Raw genomic sequence first — 24,580 nt, 5'->3', positions numbered from 1 at the left:
GACTAGTTAAAGTGTATGGGCTGGGGCACACCCTGGCAACTCCCTCTCTTGCCACCCGGGCAAAACAACTTTCAACTCCAAGGGACAATTCGAGAGAAAGGCACCACTGTGGCCTCCACACTCCACAGGAGATCAGGAGCCAAATCTCGCGCCTGTTTAAAGAGTTGTCACAACACTCGAGGTAATAGGCACAAAAGAGAACTCCGGAGAAGCTTGGAATTTACTTCATAAAAAAAGCAAACCAAAACATCCAGAAGCTGATTCTAAAGCCTCCAGGTTAAGATGGGACAACTAAGAGAAGAAACAAACTGCCTCAAAAAGTAGAAAGAAAAAAAAATACTGGAGATTCTAGGGAAGCGGAAAAACCCAAGGGCTCCTCCCTACAGAAGCAATGCGGATTGCCGAGGGGCAGCCTGAAAAAGGTCCGGGTCAGCACAGCTGTGTGGAAGAAGCAGCGATGAAATGGGCTGCCTGGCAGGACCGATCAAGTTGACTTGAAGAAAGTCGACCCACTGAGCTGCCTGGTGGAGTCTTCAATCTCTTGGGCAGCCTGCAGGCCGTTGGGTGTGCTCCATGTTTCCGGCTTTCCAGAGCTATCAGCCTCATTGTTTGGTTCAGCAAATTGGACTTTGGTAGTGTGGAGGTTTCGTGTGTTTTTTGTAATTATTTATTTAATGTGCATTGGTGTTTTGCCAGCATTTATGTATAGGAGGATGTCAAATCACTTTGAGCTGCTGGATCACACAGTTGTGAGCCTCCATGTGCGTACTAGGAATTGAACCTGGGGGTGCCCTTAACGGCTGAGCCATCTCTCCAGCCCCGTGCGCTAAATAGTTTTATACCAAACTAAAGCCATGTGGGAAGCAGGAACAGCAATTAAGAAAATGCCTCCATAGGGTTGGGCTTGTGGGCAAGCCTGGAGAGCATTTTCTTAGTGACTGATGGGAGAGGGCCCAGCCCATTGTGGGTGGTGCTACCCCTGGGCTGGTGGTCCTGGGTTCTATAAGAGAGCAGGCTGAGCAAACCATGGAGAGCAAGCTAGTACACAGCACTCATCCGTGGCCTCTGCATCAGCTCCTGCCCTGCTTGAGTTCCTGTCCAGACTTCCTTTAATGATGAACAGTGATATGGAAGTATAAACCAAATATACTCTCTCCGCCCCAACTAGCTTCCTGGTCCTGATGCTTCATGGCAGCAATGGAAACCTGTCGACAGGTAGCATCTTCACATTGGTCTGCCATCCTGTCATCCTCTGGAGTAGACATCCGTTCACACTTCTCCAGGAAGAGGACCACACTACACTTCTGCCGCCCCAAACCCAGGAAGCCAAGAGCCCACCCACCTCAGAAACCCTCCCAAGAGCAGCCTGCACTCGGGAGGCAGAGGCAGGCGGATCTTTGTGAGTTCGAGACCAGCCTGGTCTACAAGAGCTAGTTCCAGGACAGGCTCCAAAACCACAGAGAAACCCTGTCTCGAAAAACCAAAAAAAAAAAAAAAAAAAAACCAAGAGCAGCCTGGACCTTGAGAATCCACAGGCAAGGTCAGAGAAGGTCGATAAGAGCGGGGTACAAAGGGACTGTAGAGGAGGGGACTGAGGCTGGTGCTGGGCAGAAGTCCCAGAGTCCCAGCTTCCATGAACAGGGCTGTTACAGTCAGTTATTCAGGGGGTGGAATCCCAGTCAAGGGATCTCTCCTCCCTTCCCTCTGCCAGACTCACTGACAGGCAGGAGCTCGGAAAAGATGGTCACCGTGTATTTCTTCTCTTGAGCCTCTAACAAAAGTTTTTCCTCTTCATATATATACATCTCTCTGGACTGCTAAGTGGCTGGGCCCTTTGGGAATTAGAGGACTCACATGTACGACACCCATGCTGAGCTGACCCAGTGCAGAGGAGCCACTGACAAGACTGAGGGTCAGGGCCAGCACGCCCCCTTTACTTCCTGCCTTCTGCCTACAAGCTAGTTTTGTCCGGCGTCCTTCCTGTCCAGTCCTGGAGCCTCACAGCCACAAAGGTCTGGAACTGGGGGGTTCAGAAGCTCCCCACGTGGTAGGGTTCACCCCTTACGTTGAAGAGCATGGCTGCCTCAGGGCTGCAACTGCAGGGACAGCAGAGGGCCCCTCCCATCATCCTCGAGTGACATACAGAATGTGCCTTTTGCTTTAATGTCTATTAAATAAGTTGGTAGGAGAAACAGACCAAGCTGTGGGGCTTAGACGTCTACAAAGAGCCCAGTCCTGTCCCTCTGTACTCAAGCCTTACTCTTACCAGGACTGGGAGACTTTCCCCCAAAACAGGACTACAAAGCAGAGGATGCCTGATTCCCTTAGGGCTGGACAGAGGACCAATGCCAGGCTCCTTCTCAGAGCCTTGCTTCTACAGCCCATGGGGCTTCCTTCTCTGCTCTTTCCGGAAAAGGTCCCGCCCTTCTGCCATCCGCTGTGGGTGACTTTTCCTGCGCAGGGCAGCCAGCCTGGGAGGCCTAGCAGGCAGCAGCCATCGTAGAAAATGAGCTCAGAACAAGTCTTGTTGGGGGAGGTGCCTCCCGCTCGGCTCTCACAGCTATCTGTCTTCTCTCCGTATGCAGTGGAAGAGGTTACAGAAGAGCTCGTACCAGAAGAACATGAAGCCCGTGGACAGGGCAGCCTTCAGCAGGCTGGGGGACAGGCCCTTGAAGAGGCCCTGGGTGCCTTCATCTTGTAGCACTTGCTTGGTGAGGTGCAGGAGGCCCCTGTAGCTCCGCACCTGGGGAGAGGAAGGTGTAGGTTGATGAGGAAGCAGTGATTAAAACGGGGTTCACCCGGCACAGCACAGCTTCCAGCAACTGCTCCCTAGATTAGCAAGAGTGAAATTCTTCATTTTTGGGGATGTGGGCTAGGTCAGGCTTAACTGAGCTGGAGCAGGCTCCTTCCTGGTGAGGGGTACCTGCCCATGGTTCTGGCGGATACAGTGAAAGTCGTGGGCCATCCTGGAGCCTTCACCCCATTACATGTGGTTCCTCTTGGGCAGCAGGTCTGAATCTGGCCATCGCTATGGCCTCCCCAACCAGTGCCCTGCTCTCCTGCCCATTAAAGAACCCAAGACTTTTTCCTGGGTGTATCCCTAAAGGACGAGGGTCTAAGGGTCATGCCAGTGCAGAAGCAGACTCAGGCTGGCCAGTGGACCAGGTCCAAGGCTTCTGTCGCTAGTGGGGACTACAATGGTCATGTTGGTCTTGGTGTTAAGTGCTCCACAGAGGTAGCCACTGCCTTCCGAGGGGTCGTCATCTTGGCAAAGCTTTCCACTCTCCCTGTGCAGAGAGGCTACTAGGGGAAGAAGATTGATAAGCCTTACACTGTTCTATGCAAGGTAACAGGCCGCTGTGGTTCTCTGTGTTGGTACGTCTCATCCCTGCCCCCTGAGGCACTGGCATAGTTTCTGCTCCTGTGCCCAAAAAGCTACTGCTGATGGCCAGTATTGATGTCTGCTGCACATCAGCCAGGGGCTGCACTGCCACCCAGGGCATCTTTGCCAAAGCCACCTTTGATGCCATCTCTAAGACCTATAGCTACCAGACTCATGACCTCTGAAAAGAGACTATGTTCACCAAGTCTCCGTATCAGGAATTCACTGAGCATCTTGTGAAAACCCACACCAGAGTCTCCGTTCAGAGGGGGCAGGGCTGGTTCCCTCACTGTCCAATAGAGCAAGGACTTGAGCACTCTGCACAAGATGACTTACCTGGCCGAAGGCAGATCGCGCATGCTCGAAGCCTCCCACCTGTAGCCGCTTCTTGAAGAGGTCCAGGGGGTACGTAAGGGTCTTGCTGATGACTCCAGATCCACAGCCACAAATCAGGTTTTTAAGGTTCCCTGAACCAGAGACACCATTTTGAAGAGAAGGCTGAGAGGAATGCAATTGAAGGTAGAAGACATGACGGGGGCAGGGGACAGGAGAGACAATTGAAGGTAGAAGACATGACGGGGACAGGGGACAGGAGAGACAATTGAAGGTAGAAGACATGACGGGGACAGGGGGCAGGGGACAGGAGAGACAATTGAAGGTAGAAGACATGACGGGGACAGGGGGCAGGGGACAGGAGAGACAATTGAAGGTAGATGACATGACGGGGACAGGGGACGGGAGAGTGTTCAGTGACAGGAGAGTGTTCAGGTTGTAAAGCACTTGCTCTTCCAGAAAAACCAAGTTCTGTTCCCAGCACCCACATCAGCAACTCACAATTGCTTGGAACTACAACTCCAGGGAATCTTTTGGCCCCCTTGTGTGCCCTTATACACACACACAACACACACAGATGCCATAACACATGCAGACACATAAAATAAACCAGAGCTGGAGAGATGGCACGGCAGTTAAGACCACTGGCTGCTTTTCTAGAGGACCTGGATTCTATCCCCAGCACCTCATGATGGCTCCCAGCTGCTGGTAACTCCAGTTCCTGGGGATCCAATAACCTTTCCTGTCTCCAAGGGCACCAGGCACACACATAATACACAGACATACATAAAGTAATTAAAAATCTTTAAAAATATATGAATTAAAAATATCAGAGCTGGGCAGTGGTGGTGCATGTCTTTAATCACTCAGAAAGCAGAACTAGGCAAATCTCTGAGTTCGAGGCCAGCCAGGTCTACAGAGCAAGTTCTAGGATGACCAGAGCTATTTATTACACAGAGAAACCCTGTCTCAAAAAACCAAAACAAAAAGAAAAAAGTCATCAGACTTAGTACTCCACCACGAACCCGAGCCCCACAAAAATTCTCCTTCTCGAGAGGGAACCTGACCGTTGCTAGTGGCAGGCACAGCCACTGGAGCACGACTGACAGCTGGGACCAGGGACGTGAGCCAGCTGGACAGCAGGGCCCTCTGAGCAGTCACCTGGAGACAGAGCCCATGAGCCCCCCTTCCCCACAAACAATGGAAACCACAAAAGCTAAATAAATAAGTAAATACATAAAAGTGCAATTGCTCCCAGAAGTGCACGGGTGAGTATGTAAGGGCCGGAAGGAAGTGCCCTCCAAAGTGCAAGACTTGCTTATTCTGTGAGCTAGACCACAGAGCCAGGTGCTCCAGACAGGAAAATCACTGTCTTCAAGGCTCACAGAAGCTGTGGCCCAGGCTAGGCCAGGGTGGGGGTCCTCACCTGTTTGCTTTCCATCTGGTGGAATGACCCAGTCGTAGGCATGCTTCAAGGATCGGTAGCAGGAGAACTGCAGGCCCGCATAGGGGAAGATGGCGATCACGGTGGGAGCCAAGCCCTTATAGAAGACCCAGGGGCCCTCAGTCCTGTACATGGTCCACACGGCCTCTCGGAGGGTGTTATAGATCTGCACAGGAAGGAATGTGCATGCTGGGTGAGCTGGGTGAGCTGGTTTCTTATCTAAAACCCAGCAGCCAGGAGTGCTAACCTTCCCTCTTCAGTCTAGGAAAACTAAGGATAAAGTAAGTGGGGGGATGGGTGTGGAGGCACACACATGTTGTAATCCTAGCACTTAACAGGTGGAGGCAGGAGGATGAGGAGTTCAAGGCCAGCCTGGGCTGAATAGGACCCCATCTGAAAAGAAAACAAAACTTCCTCGGGCGGTGGTGGCGCACGCCTTTAATCCCAGCACTCGGGAGGCAGAGGCAGGCGGATCTCTGGGAGTTCGAGGCCAGCCTGGTCTACAAGAGCTAGTTCCAGGACAGGCTCCAAAACCACAGAGAAACCCTGTCTCGAAAAACCAAAAACCAAAAAAAAAAAAAAAAGAAAAGAAAACTTCCAAAGGGCAGCGGGGTGCGGTGGTGCACATCAGAGTCTAAGCACTTAGTGGATGGAGGCAGGATGGTCAAGAGTTTGTGGACAGGGGCAGGAGAGATGGCTCAGTGATGAAGAGTACTGGCCGCTCTTCCAGAGGACCCAGGTTTGGTTCCCAGCATTCACACAGTAACTAACAACTGTAACACCAGTTCCAGGGTATCTAACACCCTCTTTTGACCTCCGTTAGTCCTGCACGTACACAGTGTACAGGAATAAAGGTGGGCCAAATAACTGTACACAAAAACAAATCTTAAAAAAAAAATGTTTGAGGCCAGCTGGGCATAGCTGGTGCAGAAGCAGGCATCTCTCTCTCTCTCTCTCTTTTCAAGGCCAGCCTGCTCTACATATCAAGCTATATAACAAGACCTTGTCTCAAAAAAAAAAAAATAGAAAGAAAGAAAGAAAGAAAGAAAGGAAAAGAGCTTGAGGCCAGCCTGAGCAAGAGGCTAGCCTGAGCAACACAGGGAGACCCTGTCTCCAAAACAAACAAACTAATAAAAGGCTGTGGCTTCCTGACAACTTCCTTCCTAGAAATTTCCATGGCTGGTATTCTTTCATGAGTATATAAAGGGATGTGTCCTGGGACTAGGGACCCGGGCCAGCAAATACTTTCTGCTCTTGCAGAGGACCCAAGTTCGGTTCCCAGCATCCACATGGCAGCAGCTTCAGAGGATACCACGCCCTCTCCCAGGCATGTGGGCGCTGCACACATGTAGTACACAGACACACATGCAGGCAAAACACCCATACACATCCCAGCAGCATCCTGTGGACCGCAAAGGAGCCACCTGAACTCTGCAGCCCACTGGGCCACCCTCAAGGGAAAGCCACTTCCAAGAACAAAAACCCTGCCCAGGTCTCCCAATGAAATCACAAACAACACCACAAAGAGTGGATGGTTCATTTCAAGTTCCTTCCCAGGAAGGTGGGAAGCAGGCTGAAGAACAACAGAAAATGCTGCACAGGCTGGCATCAAGTTCCTCCGAGCAGGAAGGTGGGGAGAAGGCTGAAGAACAGAAAACGCCATGGAGGCTAGCATCGGGTTACTGTAAGCAGGTTCCAGTGCATGTCAAGGAAATGAGCCTGTTAGAGAATTCTGCAGTCACTGCTCTTTTGGGAGGTGAGGCAGCAGAGCTTAGGGCCTCCTGTGTGAGTGATTCTGTGCTTCTCGGCTCTGCAGGGGCCCAGAGCAGGCAAGCCCAGAACCAGCACCCGCTGGGGCCCAGAGCAGGCGAGCCCAGAACCAGCACCCGCTGGGGCCAGAGCAGGCGAGCCCAGAACCAGCACCCGCTGGGGCCAGAGCAGGAGAGCCCAGAACCAGCACCCGCTGGGACCAGAGTAGATGAGCCCAGAACCAGCACCCGCTGGGGCCAGAGCAGACGAGCCCAGAACCAGCACCTGCTGGGGCCAGAGTAGCAGAGCCCAGAACCAGCACCCGCTGGGGCCAGAGCAGATGAGCCCATAAGGATGCCCGCTGCATTAGTTGGCAGAGGAAAGGCTGGCCTCCCTCCTTACTACCGCTGCCACCTCTCCCTTCTCTCAGCAGAGGCTGGCAAGCAGTGGGAGTGGTACAGGAAAAGCTGGGTTGTCACCAGCCACCTTCCCTCTGGCCAAGGAGCCACCACACTGTGAGACTGACTCAACCCTCATCCTGTTTCTCCACCAGAACAGTCACCCCAACCTCCAATTTTTCAAGAAATGATCACACACATCTGGCTTTTCTGTACTATTCCTACGGGACGTTGCTCTTGGTGATCAAAATATCATCAGAATGTTTGTAAGAGGGTCTCCACCCCGAGAACACAGAGGCCGGGCAAAACCAAAACCTAAACGTCCCGTCCCTACACACGAGAGTGGACATAAGGATCGATAGAGACACACGCATAGTGACATACTGATCTTTCTAGAAGAATTTTTACATTTTTAATTTTATGTATGGATACTGTGCTGGCTGGTCTTGGGCCTACTTGACACACAAACTAGAGTTATCTGAAAGGAGGGAACCTCGACTGAGAAAATGTTTCCATGAGATCCAGCTCTAAGGCATTTTCTTAATTAGTGATTGATAGTGGAGGGCCAGCCCATTGTGGGTGCTGTCATCCCTGGGCTGGTGGTTCCTGATAAGAAAGCTGGCTGAAGCTGGGCGGTGGTGGCTCACGCCTTTAATCCCAGCACTCAGGAGGCAGAGACCGGTGGATCTCCGTGAGTTCGAGGCTAGCCTGGTCTACAAGAGCTAGTTCCAGGACAGGTCCAAAAGCTACAGAGAAATCCTGTCTCAAAACACCAAAAATGCACACCCCCATGGCCTCTGCATCAGCTCCTGCCTCCAGGTTCCTACCCTCTTTGAGCGCCTGTCCTGATTTCCTTCAATGATGAACAATAATAAGGAAGTATAAGTCAAATTAACCCTTTTCTCCCCAACTTGCTTTTTGATCAGCGTTTCATTGCAGCAATAGAACCCCTGACTAGGACAAGTGTTTTGCCTGCAGGCATGTTTGTACACGGCTCACAGGTAGTGCCAGCAGAGGGCAGAAAGCGGCTTTACATCCCCAGGGCCTAGAGTTACAGATGGTTGTGAGCTCCCTTGTGGGTGCTGGGAATCGAACCTGGACCATCTGGAAAAGCAGTCAGTGCTCTTAAACATCGAGCAACCTCTCCCCACTGTGTTTATTTCTTGGATGTGGGCCTGTGCATGCTTTGTGCATGTGGTAGTCAGAGGACAAAATCTGGGAGCTGGTTCTCTTAACATGTGAGTTCCAGAAATCAAACTCAGCCGTTAGGGTGGCAGCAAGTGTCTTTCCCCACCGGACCATCCTGCCAGCTCCTATTCTGTTCGTTTTTGAGACACAGTCTCACTACATGGCTGAGGTGGCCTCCAACCCCTGAACTCAGCCAACCTGACTCCACATACTAGGACTCTAGCACGGGTGTGGCCGCTTCTAATGTGTGGTCACTGTTTGTGTGTGGTCACTGCTCGTGTGTGGTCACTGCTCGTGTGTGGTCACTGCTCATGTGGTCACTGCTCGTGTGTGGCCGCTGCTCATGTGTGGCCACTGTTATCTTTTTGCTTTTTGTAGCAGTGTTTTGGGATTGCTAGTGTGAATATGTTTGGGAGGTTGTGGTTTTTGGAGGTGTTTTTGTTTGTTTGCTTTTGGTTTTTTTTTTTTTTTTTGAGACAAGATCTCACTTTGTAGTCCAAGCTATCCTTGAAATCCCACGATTCCTCCTGTCTTCATCTCCCCTAAACTAGGATTATAGGCTTGGGCCTCAAGCCTATCTATTTTTTTAAAACACAGGTTTTTTTTTTTTTTCTTTTGCTTAAAAAAAAAAGTTTTATTTTATGTGTGTATGAGGGTCTGTCTGCATATATGTATGTGGACAGCAGGCATGCCTGCCTGGTGCCTACAGAGGCCAAGAGAGGATATCAGAGTCCCCAGAACTGGAGTTAAAGATGTGGGTGCTGAAGCCGGGCGGTGGTGGCGCCCGCCTTTAATCCCAGTATTTGGGAGGCAGAGGCAGGCGGATCTCTGTGAGTTCGAGACCAGCCTGGTCTATAAGAGCTAGTTCCAGGACAGGCTCCAAAACCACAGAGAAACCCTGTCTTGAAAAACCAAAAAAAAAAAAAAAAAAAAAAAAAGATGTGGGTGCTGGGAACCAAACCTGGGTCCTTGGTCCTTTGCAAGATCTCTTAACCTCTGAGTGGTCACCTGCCCCGAATGTTACCCTTCAGTACATCCGAGAAGCAGACTCGATCAGGAGGTCTGATTCAGGATGCGAGGCTAATACTGGCCACCAATTTGACGGATCTGGATCACCTAGGACACACACCTGGGTGTACATGTGACACATTCACCAGGTGAGCTGAAGTGGGAAGACCCACACTAAACGCAGCTGGCACCATCCACGGGCTGGGGTCTGGACCGTTAGAAAGGAGAAAGTCACCTGGGCACAAGCCATCACTCTCTGCTTCTGACGACAGATGCCATGTGACCAGCCGCCTCAAGCCCCTGCCCACAGGGTTCTCCACCACGACAGACAGCACCCTAGGACTGTGAGCCACGGTAAGCCCGTTCTCCCTTCAGTGGCTTTCACCACTGCAGGAAGAAACGTCACTAAGACATAGGCTTGGTCCACGGCTCTCAGTGAGTCCTTCCTTGAGACTGACTCACCTAGGCCAGCTCCTTCAGCACATCCCTTGAGGAAACCCTCAGGATGTTATGGCCAAAAGTTTCTGAGTCCCAAGTCCCCAGATGCCTGCCTCCATTCAGCCTACTGCTGGATACCTATTTGTTCTGTTTTGCCCCTGTGGGCTCAGTCTCCCTAGGAAATCTCTGAGGTACTGGGAAACATGGACACAAAACGCCTTGCGGAATACAGATTACTGACAAGCCTTACAAACTGGCTGTCGGGGGGCTGGAGAGATGGCTCAGCGGTTAAGAGCATTGCCTGCTCTTCCAAAGGTCCTGAGTTCAATTCCCAGCAACCACATGGTGGCTCACAACCATCTGTAATGAGGTCTGGTGCCCTGTTCTGGCCTGCAGGCATACACACAGACAGAACATTGTATACATAATAAATAAATAAATATTTAAAAAAAAAAAAAAAAAACTGGCTGTTGTGCTGGTAAGGAGAGGTGCCCCAGCTTTGCTTCCTGAAGGGTCCGGAGCTCCAACTCCTGTGCTGCCACCTCCTCCAGGCTCCACTTGTCTGGCCCCGACTGCTCACCTTGGGCTCCCCCTGAGCTGCGAGGCGGGTGCGCAGGACATCCACAGGGTGCACGGCGAGGGTGGCTGCGCCGGCAGACAGGCCACCGCATATAAAGTGTGCGGAGAATTCGTGCGTTTCATACAGGTTGATTCTGTAGAGCAGTTCGGTCAGCTCCTCAAATGATAGGAACTACAAAAGCAAGTGGAAAGTCACTGACGACAAGCTGAGGAGACGGAGGAGATGGTCCCTAGGACAAGACACACGGCACTCGGTATCCAAAGAGTTAAGAAAGGGGGCTGGGAAGAAGGCTCAGTACTTCAGAGCAGATGTGCACGACTCTTGCAGAGTTCTGATCCCAGTTCCTGCATCTGGCAACTCTCACTACCTGTAACTTCAGCTCCGGAAGCACCAGCACAGATGTACACACATAACTTAAAAATCTCCAAAAAGAAGAAAGGTAAGGAGCAGGCTAAGCAGGTCACTTGGGGATCACTTGCCTAGCACAAGGCCCTGGGTTCTATCTCCTACATCATCTAAAAAAAGGGGGGGCGGGGCTGGAGGGATGATTCAGTGGTTAAGAGCACTGGCTGTTTTTCTAGAGGTCCTGAGTTCAATTCCCAGCAACCACTTGGTGGCTCACAACCATCTGTAATGAGATCTGGTGCCCTCTTCTGGCCTGCAGGCAGACATGCAGAACACTGTATACATAATAAATCTTTTTTTTTTTTTTGGTTTTTTTTTTTTTTTTTTTTTGGTTTTTCGAGACAGGGTTTCTCTGTGGTTTTGGAGCCTGTCCTGGAACTAGCTCTTGTAGACCAGGCTGGCCTTGAACTCGCAGAGATCCCCCTGCCTCTGCCTCCAGAGTGCTGGGATTAAAGGCGTGCGCCACCACCGCCCGGCTCATAATAAATCTTAAAAAAAAAAAAATAATAAAAATAAAAAAAGGTACTAGGGAAATAGCGTCGTTGGTTAAGTGTTTCTGTGCAAGCCAGGACCTGAGTCTGAACTCCAGCACCCACATAAAAAGCAGGGTGCAACAGTGCACGCCTGTGATCCCCGAGCTAGGGGTTTTCAGGGATGGAGACATAGCTTTCTCCTCTGTAGAATCAGAGAGACAACAGGATCTACCACACAGATGACTGTGAAGGACCAGGCCCATGGTGCGAATTCTACAGGGATGAGACAGCGTCACTCCTGCCAGACCTTAGAACGTTCAGGGTGCTTAGCTAAAGCGGGGAATGCTGGGAAGTGAGAAGCCCGTGTGTCAGTCTTCACCCATCACGGACAGTCACGAGGTCCCAGCAGCTCTGCTGCACCCCATGGCCCCTGCTCTACGCTCCTCTCACGCGCCAGAGACACAACTGAACCCCTGGGTGAAGGTGCTACTTCCAAAACTGGATGGCTCAGGGGGTAAAGGTGCTTGCAGCCAAGCCTGAGGACCTGAGTTTGAACCCTGGACCCTGGTTAGGCTTAGGGTCACATGACATTAATGCCAGAACTTGGGAGGCAGAAGCAGATAGGTCTCAATTGAGTTCTAGGCGAGCCTGTTCTACCAGAGTTCCAGGACAAGGCTGCCTCTAAAAACAAACAAACAAACAAGAAACAAATCCCCAGCAAACCCAGGCCTGCAGGTTGTCCCTGACCTTGACACCTTGGCAGGAACTGTGCGGCAGCTCATCTCCCCCTGTTTTTTTTTTCTTAATTTTTATTTTTAAAAATAATCATTATACTTTTATTATTATTTCTTATCTATGTGCATCGGTGTTTTGCCTGCGTGAGGACGTCCAGTGACAGCTGTGAGCTGCCATGTGGTTGCCGGGAACTGGACCGGGGTCCTCATGGAAGAACAGTCAGTGCTCTTAACGGCTGAGCTATCTTTCCAGCCCTGGAAAGATATCTTTCTTCTCTGAAGAAATAAACAAAATGTAATTTGAAATTTCAAAAGAAAAATGGAGGGTATATGAAGAATACTCCTCAGAATCACCTGGGACAGGGCCCAGAGAGGGGAAGAGAACAGGCGTGGCTAACTGATGATGTCCTCACTCGTCAGTGCAGGCAACTGGGCAGAGTGGGAATTGCCCTCACTTGCCTTTCCTCCCCCTTTTCCTGCTCCATGGAACAATGTGACCCCAGGGACGTGACCGAGTTCCCCGGTACCTACTTGGACTGCTCCGTAGGCTACAGACAGAATCTGGGCAGGAACATGTCCTTTCCAGAACGCCGCTAGGCCCTCCTCCTGCAGAATCTGCTTGACCGCCTGGAAGATTCCGTGGTATTTGGCGTTGGGGTCACTTGGACACAGGCGTTCAATCTGAAGCTAGGGATTCAAGTGTAAAAGGTCAGGATGGTGAGGGAGGGGGAGGCGATGGGGTGGGGGGACTGAAGGAAATGAAAGCCTCTTCACCTTGTTTAGGACCTGCCATTGGGAGAGGGACTAGACCCGTTGTTCCCTAGCCCGTCACATGGAAAAGAGGGGAAAGGGCACCTGGAAGCGGATCTTGATGACATCCAAAGGGCTGATCAGGGCACGAGTGACAAATCCAGACACTGATCCTGCCACCGCCACCTCCAGCTTGGAGTTACTCCTGGTATCTGCTTTGGCATCATAGCCGACCATCCCTGCCTCTGGTCCATCCAACGTCCATGAGTATCAAGCTAAGTATAAGAGCCACAGAGTCAAGACAGGCTCCTTCCCACCCCTGCACAGACACCACCGTGCAGCAGGCCTCCCCACCAGCCTGAGGCAAGGGCCTTTGTAGCCTCTTCCGACTACACTGCTTCCTGTCCTCCCGATTAGAATGCGAGCCCACAGAGCTGGGAGCGGTGGCGCACGCTGTAGTCCCAGCACTCAGGAGGCAGAGGCAGGCGGATCTCTGGGTTCCAGGACAGCCGGGGCTACACAGAGAAACTCTGTCTTGAAAACAGAAAAAACAAAAACAAAATAAGCAAACAAGCTGGTGGACATATGGCCTTGATCTCAACTCTACCTTTTATACCCAGAGACAGAAGAAGACGACTAAAGCCAAGGATGGTGGCTCAGCAGTTAAAACCATTTGCTGCTTAATCATGGCCATTGAGCTGGGCGGTGGTGGCGCACGCCTTTAATCCCAGGCAGAGGCAGGAGGATCTCTGTGAGACCAGCCTGGTCTACAAGAGCTAGTTCCAGGACAGGCTCCAAAACCACAGAGAAACCCTGTCTCGAAAAACCAAAAAAAAAAAAAAACCAAAAAAAAAAAATCATGGCCACTGAAATTCAGATCCCAGTGCCCAAACCAGATGGCTATTGTAGATCTGTAAGGCCAGCTCCAAGAGATCCAATGCCCTCTTTGATCTCCTGAGGGTTCCTGCGCTCAAGGACACATATCAACCCGATGTACACACTCATAATTACAAACAAAATTAGGGCAGGATTAAGAACACTTGTTACTCTTGCAGAGGACCTGGGTTCAGTTCCCAGCACCCGCAGTGCAGCTTACTACTATCCATCTCTCCAGTTCAGGGGCATCCTACACCCTCTCTGGCTTCCACAGGCACCAAGCATGCAGGTGATGCACATAAGCACATGCATGTGAGCAGAGCATTCAAACACATGACTTAAATAAGTCTAAAAATTTTTCTTTTTTTTTAGTGCTGGGATTAAAGGCGTGCGCCACCACTGCCCGGCTGTCTAAAAACTTTTAATTAAAATATAATCCTAGTCTCCAACAAACCACCACTATCCAAAATTACTACCCAGTGCCCTCTTTGCCCTTCCCTCCATTGTAAGCACCCAGCGCTTGAGACAGGCAAGGAAGGCAGGAAGATCCCTGCAAATTCAAGGTCAGCCTGATCTACTTGGCAAATTCCAGGCTAGCAAGAGCAAAGAGCAAAGGCGTTAAGAATGCAAAACCAAACCCTCCTGTGGTCTGAATGAAAATGGCTCTACTGGGAGGTGTGGCTCCCTTGGAGTAGAGGGGTTCTTCCTGGAGGAAGTGTGTCACTGGGAGGTTTGAGGTTTCAGAACCGCAAGCCAGACCCAGTCTCTCTCTCTTACTGCTGCATGCTGATCCAGACGTAGAACTCTTAGCTCCTTCTCCAGCAGCGTATATGCCTGCAAACTGCCATGCTTCCTGCCACAGACAGAACCTCTGAACCTATAAGCAGCCTCAATTAAATGTTTTCTTTTTTATAAAACTCTTATGAGTTGTGAGGCCAGACAGTGATGGTGAACGCTTTTAATGCTAGCACTTGGGAGACAGAGGGAGCAAAATCTCTGAGTTCGAGGCCAGCCTTGTCTACATAGTGAGTTCAGGACAGCCAGGGCCACAAAGAGAAACCCTGTCTCCAAAAAAAAAAAAAAAAAAAAAAAAAAAAAAAACCAACAACAACAAAAAAGCACAACAAAGTTAACAACCAAAAAAGAGTTGCTATGGTCATGACATTTCTTCACACCAAAAAGAACTTTAACTAATAGACTCCCCAAAACAAAATAAACAAAACACCTAAATATAAAATAATTTTAGAAAGGCCATCAGAATTGCCCCCACAGTAAGCAGGAGGCTACCTGATGACTTTGACTTTCCCCCTCTCACCCACACTGGTACTTCTCCCAGAATCGGGAGAATCTGGTTAAACAAGGGCATAGGACTGAGCCACTGAACCCTTTCAGAGGTGATGGGGGACTGCTCAGTCCTCAACAGTTTCAAGTTTCCTGCAGTCTAGGAGGGAAAGAAGAGAAAGCCGAGAGGCAGGTGTCCTGGCTCGGTGTCCTGGCTCGACATTCGCAGAGGCTGCAAGACAGTAAATCTGTCTTCTAGTCTATCTGGAAGTCCATAGCTGCACGATTCAAACAACGCAGAAGGTGGGAGAGGCTGTGCATACAGATTTCAAAAGAATAAGCAGTCTACACTGCTGAATACAGATAAGACAAGCCTTTAATCCCAACACTCGGGAGCTAGAAGCAGGCAGATCTCTGTGAGTTTGAAGCTAACCTGGTCGACAGAACAGCCAGTACTATACAGAGAAAAACAAAACAAACACTTGAAGAAGTAATGGCCCACATCTACAATCCCAGCACATGGGAGGCAGAGGCAGGAAGATCAGAAACCAGCCTGAGCTACCTAAGACCTCATTTCCCAAGAAACCAAGATAAAAAAGACAGTGTTAGCCAAGTGTGTACAAGACCTTGGGCTCCATTCCCCAGCACCAGCACCTCAAGGGTGAGGGTGTGTGTATATAACTCAGGGGTAGAGTTCCTGCCTTGTATGCACAAAGCCCTGAGTTTACAATCCCATTACAACCAAAAATAAAAGCCTAGAGTCATAGAGATGGCTTAGTGGGTAATGGCACCTGCTGCCCAGCCTGAAGCTCAGCCTTCCATCCCTGGGGCCCCCATGGTGGAAGGAGAGGAACGACCTCAGAAAGTTGTCTCTGACCTTTACACGGCTGTCTCTGACCTTTACATGCTCTTTGTGATATGTGTGCAACTGTACATATGTATATACACACACAGACAGACACACACACACATATAACAAATGTAAAATAAAACCTGTGTTCAAATCCTGTCTCTCCATAGTTCAGGGGCAGCTTTGAAAATACTGACTTGAGTCAGGGCTCAGTGGGTAAGAGCACTGGCTGCTGCTCTTGCTGAGGTTTGATTCCCAGTACCCACATCAGGGCTCATAGCTGTCTGCAATCCCAGGCTCTGGGGATCTGAAACTCTCTTCTGTCCTCCTCCGGCACCAGGCCTGCACATGTGGTGAATACAGGCAGGCAAGCGCTCATCCACAGAAAATAAGTTTAAAAAAAAAAAAAAAACCTACTCAGTTTTTACTTGTGGAAAGTGGGAGATGATGTTTGACCTGCCTGGCTTGGATTGCTGATCAGATTAAGCGACACAACTTGAAAATGAGTAAGGTACACAAACCTAGAAAGCTTTTGAAATGTTTGTTTTCTAGAAAACCACAAAAACACAAACATTTTTAAAAACAAGGCTGAAAGTAGTACAGTTGGTAAAATGTCCCCACAAGAAGCACAAGTGAGCATGGGTGAGCTCGTAATACTTGGGAGATTGGAGGCAGGAGACCCGGGAGTTCAAGGTCATCCTTCCTAAGGAAGTCTAGCCTGGGTTACCTGACACCCTGTCTCAAACCAACAACAAAAATAAACAAAGAAGAAAAGTAATTTCCTGCTTATTCAAAACCTTCTTGCACCCATAACCTTGATACTAAACAGATTAAAAAATGATTGTGTAATATAAATAACGCAGGACCGAGACAGGGTGGCTGCCGACCTGAGCGGCAGGGCAAGGGGTGCAAGCGAATTTCTTCACCCCGCACCTTTCTAAGCCAGACCCCACAGCAGGGTGGACAGGTGTCCTTCGGTGAGTAACCGAGAGCCCACGTGTTCAGCCGAGGAGCTCTGCAGATGGCCCGGTGTGGGGACACTGTGCAGGCGTACCCGGGGAGTAAAGGGGGCTTCTTCGTGAATCCTGAGCAGTAGACAACCCCACGTGCAAGTGCCTGCGGTGCAGGGTGGGGGATTCGCCTTCCATGTCCCTGAAGATGCTTTGGGCTTAGGTGTGCCACGTGAGCATCCGTCCCCGCCCCGCGTGGATACCTGCCATTCTGTGTACCTACTCAGGGACCTGGGGTACCAGTTCCCGAGAGTACCAGTAGGAGAGCAAAGCCAGAGGTCACTCACCTGACCAGGCAGGTTCCGCCGAGCCCCACAAGCTCAGTTCTCCCTCCGCCCAACAGCAAAACTTAACTGCACTTGCCAGTAACTGACGGGCTGCTGGGCCAATCACCGCGCAGTTTATGACCGCAGATGGTCCAATCGATGTTCGTCGGAGGGACCATCTACTGTCACCGCCGAGGTATCTCTGGGTAATGTAGTCTTCCGCTCACAATCCCCGCCCCCTGAGAAAGGGAGAAGAGCCTCCTGGGAGATGTAGTTCTGTTGAGCTTGCGCGTGCGTCTTCCTGCCGTCGGAAGGAAGCGAATGGTGAAGCAGGCTTTTACGACTCTTTTGGCGGCTTCTTTTTTTTTTTTTTTTTTTTTTTTGGTTTTTCGAGACAGGGTTTCTCTGTGGTTTTGGAGCCTGTCCTGGAACTAGCTCTTGTAGACCAGGCTGGTCTCGAACTCACAGAGATCCGCCTGCCTCTGCCTCCCGAGTGCTGGGATTAAAGGCGTGCGCCACCACCGCCCGGCCTTTGGCGGCTTCTTTTAGTGGCTTGAGCCTCTGAAGTCGGCGGGTGTGTGTGGAAGGTTAGGGCTCTCTGAACCTGACCCACTTTTATTCAAATTAGTGTAGTCTCAGAATGCGTATAATCTAAATTTGGAAAAGATGGAGGAAAGCCTGGCATTATTAGCCTGGAGGACCGGGGATGGGTTCTTGGGATGAGAACCTTTAGTGGGGGCTGTATCCCTGACGTTTGTCACACAGTCAGGCGGGGTGACTTGGTTACCGGAAGGAAGATGGGGACTTCATCGTCCTTCCCTGCTACAGAGTTAGAGGCCAGCCTAGGCTACGTGAAACCCTGTCCCCAAAAAACAAGCAAAAGTTGTATCCGAACTGAGACCTAAGTCATTTGTTGTACTAACTAGTTAATGTCTCCTTACTTAACGTTTTGGGCTTTTTGTTTGTTTGTTTTTAATTTTTTTTTTTTTTTTTGGTTTTTCGAGACAGGGTTATTGGTTGGTTGGTTAGTTTATTATTTTGTTTGTTTTGTTTTTTGGGTTTTTTCTTCTTCTTTGTTTTGTTTTGTTTTCTCGAGACAGGCTTTCTCTGTCTCTTTAGATCCTTGATCTGGAACTTGCTATGTAGACTAGGTTGGCCTCGAACTCACAGAGATCCACCTGCCTCTGCCTCCTGAGTGCTGGGATTAAAGGCATATGCCACCAACATCCTGCTCTGCAGATATTTTTAAAAATTAATTTACTGGATCTCTGTGAGTTTGAGGCCAGCCTGGTCTACAAGAGCTAGTTCCAGGACAGGAACCAAAAAGCTACGGAGAAACCCTGTCTCGAAAGAAAAAAAATTGATTTACTGTGTGTGTGGCCATGGTACACAAGAGGGGGGAGGCGGGGTCAGAGGACAGCTTGCAGAAGCCAGTTCTCTCTTTCCACCATGTCCTAGGGATTGAATTAGTGTCAGTTCTGTTAGCAAGCACCTTTATCCACTGAGTCAACTCCTGAACCAGCCTTCAATATCAGAAATTTGCTTTTTTCTCATAGGTTCTCATGTAGCCCAAGCTGGCGTCAGGCTTTTTATGTGACTGTGGATGACCCGTAACTCCTGATTTTCCTTTTTTCCACATCGGATTGATCAATCCTACCTGGTCTAGAAATTTTTAATTTTAATGAAATCTATTTGCAGTCTTTGGGTGGGAGGAATAGCCAAAGGTTCATAAAGATTTTCCCAAGGCAGGCATGCTGGCATCTCCTGTGATCCCAACAGGAAGAAACAGGAGAACCTCAAGTTCAGGGTGTCGAGTGCATCTAAGTGTGTGCACAGGAGGGACAGAGAATGATGTCGACTGTTGTGTGCATCCCTGTGTGTGCACAGGAGGGACAGAGAATGATGTCGACTGTTGTGTGCATCTAAGTGTGTGCACAGGAGGGACAGAGAATGATGTCGAGTGCTGTGTGCATCCCTGTGTGCACAGGAGGGACAGAATGATGTCGACTGTTGTGTGCATCCCTGTGTGTGCACAGGAGGGACAGAGAATGATGTCGACTGTTGTGTACATCCCTGTGTGTGCACAGGAGGGACAGAGAATGATGTCGACTGTTGTGTGCATCTAAGTGTGTGCACAGGAGGGACAGAGAATGATGTCGAGTGCTGTGTGCATCCCTGTGTGCACAGGAGGGACAGAATGATGTCGACCGTTGTGTGCATCTAAGTGTGTGCACAGGAGGGACAGAGAATGATGTCGATTGTTGTGTGCATCTCTGTGTGTGCACAGGAGGGACAGAGAATGATGTCGAGTGCTGTGCACATCCCTGTGTGTGCACAGGAGGGACAGAATGATGTTGAATGTTGTGTGCATCCCTGCATGAATCTGAGACAGAGAATGATGCCAAGTGTTTTCCTCCATCTTACTGCCTTGAGACTGGGTCTCTTAGTGTACCCAAAGCTCACTGTTGTTTGGCTATATTAGCTGGCCAGTGAACTCCCAGAACCCACTTGTCTCTACCCTCCCCCACTTCCTTATTCCTGGGGTTACAGCCAGGCACAGCTTTTCACCTGGGTGCTGTGGATTTGAACTCAAGTCCTCATGTTTGTAAGTGCTCTTACCCACAAGCCATCTTCCTAGCCCCGGTGTGAGTAAATTTCTCTGTTTATGAATTGAAGTTCTGCACTAGTTCCCCCTAGATTTAGATGTTAACTTTCAGCGTCTGGAATATTCCTTCTGTTGAAGAGGCCATTTTCCTCCAGTGTATCTTCTTTTCCACCTCTGTGGAACTAGCCGTTTGCACGTGTGTACAGTTTGACTCTGCCCTCTTCACTCAATACGTGTTGATAAGCGCTGTCCACACGCACACACCTTAGCAGATGCCAGTTTTCTTGGGCTTTTAACCCGGCCCTAATTTTTGCATATTTGCAATCTGGTCATTTAAGTTCAATATATTTAGTAAATCCAGTCATGTGAAAAGATAAACCAGAAAAATAACAGTTCCCGTCAGCTTGGGGAAGTGAAGCCTTGTGTGACCTCATTATGCCCTAAGCAGACCTATTAAGAGTTTCTTCTGGACTTCCCCCGCCTCCTTGCAGGGAATAAGTGTCGCCATGGTCTTGAACAAATAGGGTGGGTGTTTCACAGCTGGGCTGCTTTGGTGGGGCAACTGGCACCTAGAAATCTCCTGTCAGTAGGGGGGCAGAGTTTAGCGGAAGGGGACCTGCTGTGTCTTCTTTGGCTTCCCTTTCTCCATCCATCCCGATGAAGAAGGTAGACTTCAGTGTGCCCAAGGCGTGTAGATTCATGAGTAAAAAACAACAACAAAAACAGAAAACCAAACAAAAACGAAACAAAGCAAGAAACCATGACTGTCCGTCTAAGCTGATACAGAATTACCACAATCACTAGGAAACCTTTTTTTTTTTTTTTTAAATCCAGCACTCAGGAGCAGAGCAGGCAGATCTCTGTGAGTTTGAGGCCAGCCTGATCTACAGAGTGAATTCCAGAACTGATTCCATAGCTACTGAGAAACCCTGTCACGAAAAACAAAACAAAACAAAAAGGGTTAGGGTTTATTTGTAATTAGGTGTGTGTGTGGGGGGGGGGGTGTTAGTGCATGGTGCATGCAGTTCCTATACAGTCCAGAAGAGGGCATCAGATGTCCTCGAGCTGGAATTGCAGGCCATTGTGATCTTCCATTGTAGGCACAGGAACTGAATGTGGGCTCTTGGCAAGAGGAGCACAAGTTGCTTTTTTTTTTTCTCTTTAAATGAATGATTTTTACTATTTTTATTTCTTGTCCATTGCTGTTTTGCTTGCATGTATGTCTGTATGAGGTTGTCAGGTCTCTTGAACAGACCGTTGTGAACTACCATGTAGGTGCTGGGAATTGAACTCAGGACCTCTGGAAGTTCTCATTATGTAGACCAGGCTGGCCTCTGGCCTCTGGTAATTCTTCTCCACTGCTTTTCTGAGTGCAGCGATTGCAGGTTTGAGCCACCACACTCATCCGTCTTCTTGGGAGGCCGGGGATGAGGATTCTTTTTTGTTTGCTTGTTTGCGACAGGGTTTCTCTGTAGTTTTGGAGCCTGTCCTGGAACTAGCTCTTGTAGACCAGGCTGGTCTCGAACTCCCAGAGATCCGCCTGCCTCTGCCTCCCGATGCTGGGATTAAAGGCGGGCGCCACCGCCGCCGCCCGGCTTGTTCTCTCACTCTTAAGTTCACCAATTTGATCCACGGTCACCATACGGTTTCGGACCCTGGAGCGTAGCAGGTCCCCATGGGAGCTTTCCTTTACTTAGCAGGTATTCTAGATATCATAGCTTCGTGTGGGGAATGAAAAGTGCCTACCCGAGTGGCTGGAGTGTGGCTCGGGAGCTGAGCAAGCCACTTCCTGGGTTGGCTCTCCAACCAAGGCAAACAGAAATCTTGTGTGGATGCCCCGCCCAGTTGGTGTTGAATGTTAGCCTATCTCGGTTGTTCCTAGGTTTCAGTATTTATGAATGAAAGTTCTGGGCTGAAGAGGTGGCTCAGAGGGGAAAGGTATTTGCTATCAAAGCTGGGAGAGCTGAGACCCACAGGTCAAGGGAGAGAATGACTTCTGTGAGTTGACCTCTGACTACGTGTGCACCATGGCACACATACACAAATAACTGTGAATAAACCTTCGCTTGACCGGGTGCCTTTAATCCCAGCACTTGGGAGGCAGAGGCAGGCAGATCTCTGTGAGCTCGAGGCCAGCCTGCTCTACACAGGGAGTTCCAGGACAGCCAGAGCTACACAGAGAAACCTTGTCTTGAAAATAAATAAATAAAATAGCCCTTCACTCGTAAGCGCTTGCATGGTTGTAGCTTCATTTCTGTTTTGTTTCAGACTTTGAGGTTTTTTTGTTTTGTTTTTTTTTTTCCTGAGAAACCCGTGAACAAAACCAAGTGTCGGAATGTTCTAGAGGAAGTTCTCATGGGCACCAGGTCCAACACCAGAGGTGCTTCTCACGGTTCCTCTTTTGTTATTTTCAGATTCACTCAGCACACGGCTCGAAACCCAGAAAACTTACAAAGAAATAAAGGGGATTCACTGTCCAGTGACAGGGACCTGCTCAGCGGAGGAGGAGTCGGGAGGTGTGGGGGAGGGGTCCCAGCTCCCAGAGTTCTGCTTTTGGCCTCTGGTTCTCAGCCAGAGCTGCCTTTGTGGGCTACTACACCTCGCGTTACCCTTTGTGAGCCCTTGAGGTATTTTCTGCTGTCTTTGGGACGCTGGTCTCCACTCTGCTGGCGTGGAGGAAGAAGGGAAGTGCAGCCCCATCCACTAGACTGTTGGGGGGGGGAAGTAGGGAAGCATCTTCTCCCCCCCCCCCATATCTCAGGAACTGTTTGAGGGCACAAACGGAGAAAACAACATGCAGAAGGCCCTGGGTTTGAGCCCCAGATCTCACAATCCAGGGGTGAAGACGCAGGCCTGCAATCCTAGCAGCTGGGGGTGGTAGAGACAGGAAGGTCAGACATTCAAGGTCATCTTTGGCTACGTGGCAAAGAACACATTTAAGTCTAGCCTGAGGTACCAAGACTGAGCAAAGGCAATGTTGAGAGGGTGAGATGGCTCAGCTGGGCAGGGTGCAGGTGCTTGCTGTCCATACCTGAGGGGACTCACTGACCTCCATACATGATCCATGGACACCCCGACACACACACACACACACACACACACACACACACACACACACGCACACGCACGCACACGCGGAGGAGCGAAGGACACGGCCTCCTAAAGCCTCGGTACATTAGGAAGTCATGTTCTTTTGAAAACATCCTCTCGGAGACACCTGTCTTTCTTTTCTCCCTGTCCCCTCCATCAGTGTCTCACATCAGCCTCTCCCCCACCCCGTTTCCCTTTAGCTGGGTCATCTGACCTTTTCTTGGCTTTCCAGCTGTGTACACACATCTGGAGAGCACCCCTAGTCACCATTTCCCAGCAACACACTGTACTTTCTTGCAGGATCTGGCAAAGAAGGGCTGGTTGATTGGCAGTGGGCTTTCTTCACTCAGCTGGGGGTGGAATGGGTGGGTGGGGGTGTTATTGGGGAGGGCTGTCAGGCTCAGTCTACTTGGATTTGAAAAAAACCTTTGTCTATACCAGTTGGAGGTGGCTCACACCTTTAGTACCAGCACTTGGGAGGCAGAGGCAGGCGGGTCTCTGAGTTGGAGGCCAGCCTTGTCTACAGAGTAAGCTCCAGGACAGCCTGGTCTACACAAAGAAACCCTGTCTCAAAATTCAAAAAAAAAAAAACAAACAAACAATACAAAAGACTTTATTTAGGGGGCTGGAGAGATGGCTCAGAGGTTAAGAGCATTGCCTTCTCTTCCAAAGGTCCTGAGTTCAATTCCCAGCAACCACATGGTGGCTCATAACCATCTGTAATGGGGTTTGGTGCTCTCTTCTGGCCTGCAGGCATACAGAATATTGTATATGTAATAAATAAATATTAAAAAAAGACTTTATTTATTGTTTGAGATGTGGCCTTACTCTGTAACTCTGTCTGACCCCTAACTTCTGTTAATCCCCTGCCTCTGCCTCTCCAGGGCCACACACCACCACACCAGCTTAAAACTTATTGGTTGAATGATTGATTGGTTTACTTATTTCTAGTGTGGAGCCCAGAGGACAATCTGCAAGACCTTTCTCTTTCTACTATATGGGTTCCAGGGATTGAATCCATGTCTTTGGAAGGTAACAAGATGGCTCAATGGGTAAAGATACCTGTCCAGTATGTCTACATTTTAGAGGCTGAGGCAGAAGGATCCCAAGTTCAAGGCTAGCCTGGTCACATAGCGAGGTACTATGTGAATAAGTAGTTGCAATGTGAAATATTTTATATGAGCAGGGTCTCACACAATATAATCTTCAGCCCACTAGGTGACCGAGAGCGCCTTGAACTCTCGATCCTCGTGCCCCCATTTCCCAAGGTTTCCAAGGGCTGTAATTGCAGGCGGTTGTGAGCTGCCATGGGGATACCAGAAACCGAACCTGGGTCATTTGCAAGGGCAGTAAGTGCTCTTTGCTACCGATCCATGTCTCCATCCCCCAGATTCTGTTTTTTTAAGTATGCGTGTGCACGGAGGTGATGGGGGCACACATGTGTGTGAGTGCAGTGCTCTTAGAGGCCAGAAGAGGGCGGTGAGTTCGCTGGTACTAAAGTTGCCAGCAGTAGTGAGCCACTGTATGTGTGTGCTGGGAACTGAATCCAGGTCCTCTGGAGAAGCAGCATGCAGCTCCTAACTGTTGAGCTACCTCTCCATCTCCTTATTTAATTTTTATCTATGTGTTTGTATGTGCTTATTTATGCCGCTAGCCATGAAGGCCAAAGAGGGTGTTGGAGCCCCTGAAGTTGCAGGTGTTGTGAGCCACCTGCTATAAG

The 24,580-nt window shown here is 49.8% G+C and overlaps 1 protein-coding gene across 1 annotated transcript; it reads right to left on the bottom strand.

Moving 5' to 3' along the window:
• Positions 1 to 202: 202 nt before the first annotated feature.
• On the bottom strand, positions 203 to 17,287 carry Slc25a19 (solute carrier family 25 member 19). Its single transcript, XM_041635560.1, has 7 exons — positions 17,187 to 17,287; positions 12,988 to 13,157; positions 12,664 to 12,819; positions 10,521 to 10,691; positions 5,142 to 5,325; positions 3,719 to 3,849; positions 203 to 2,743 (listed from the first exon to the last, which is right to left on the bottom strand). Exons 2-7 carry the CDS (start codon positions 13,117 to 13,119, stop codon positions 2,561 to 2,563), a joined length of 957 nt encoding a protein of 318 aa, XP_041491494.1. The 5' UTR covers positions 13,120 to 13,157; positions 17,187 to 17,287; the 3' UTR covers positions 203 to 2,560.
• Positions 17,288 to 24,580: the final 7,293 nt, after the last annotated feature.

This window comes from Microtus oregoni, unplaced genomic scaffold, assembly GCF_018167655.1.
Source record: "Microtus oregoni isolate MIOR12 unplaced genomic scaffold, Mior012 000048F_ref0000485, whole genome shotgun sequence".
In the NCBI taxonomy this organism is placed as follows: domain Eukaryota; kingdom Metazoa; phylum Chordata; class Mammalia; order Rodentia; family Cricetidae; genus Microtus; species Microtus oregoni.
The sequence above is the reverse complement of the archived record's forward strand: the minus strand, read 5'-3'. Positions and strand labels throughout refer to the sequence as shown.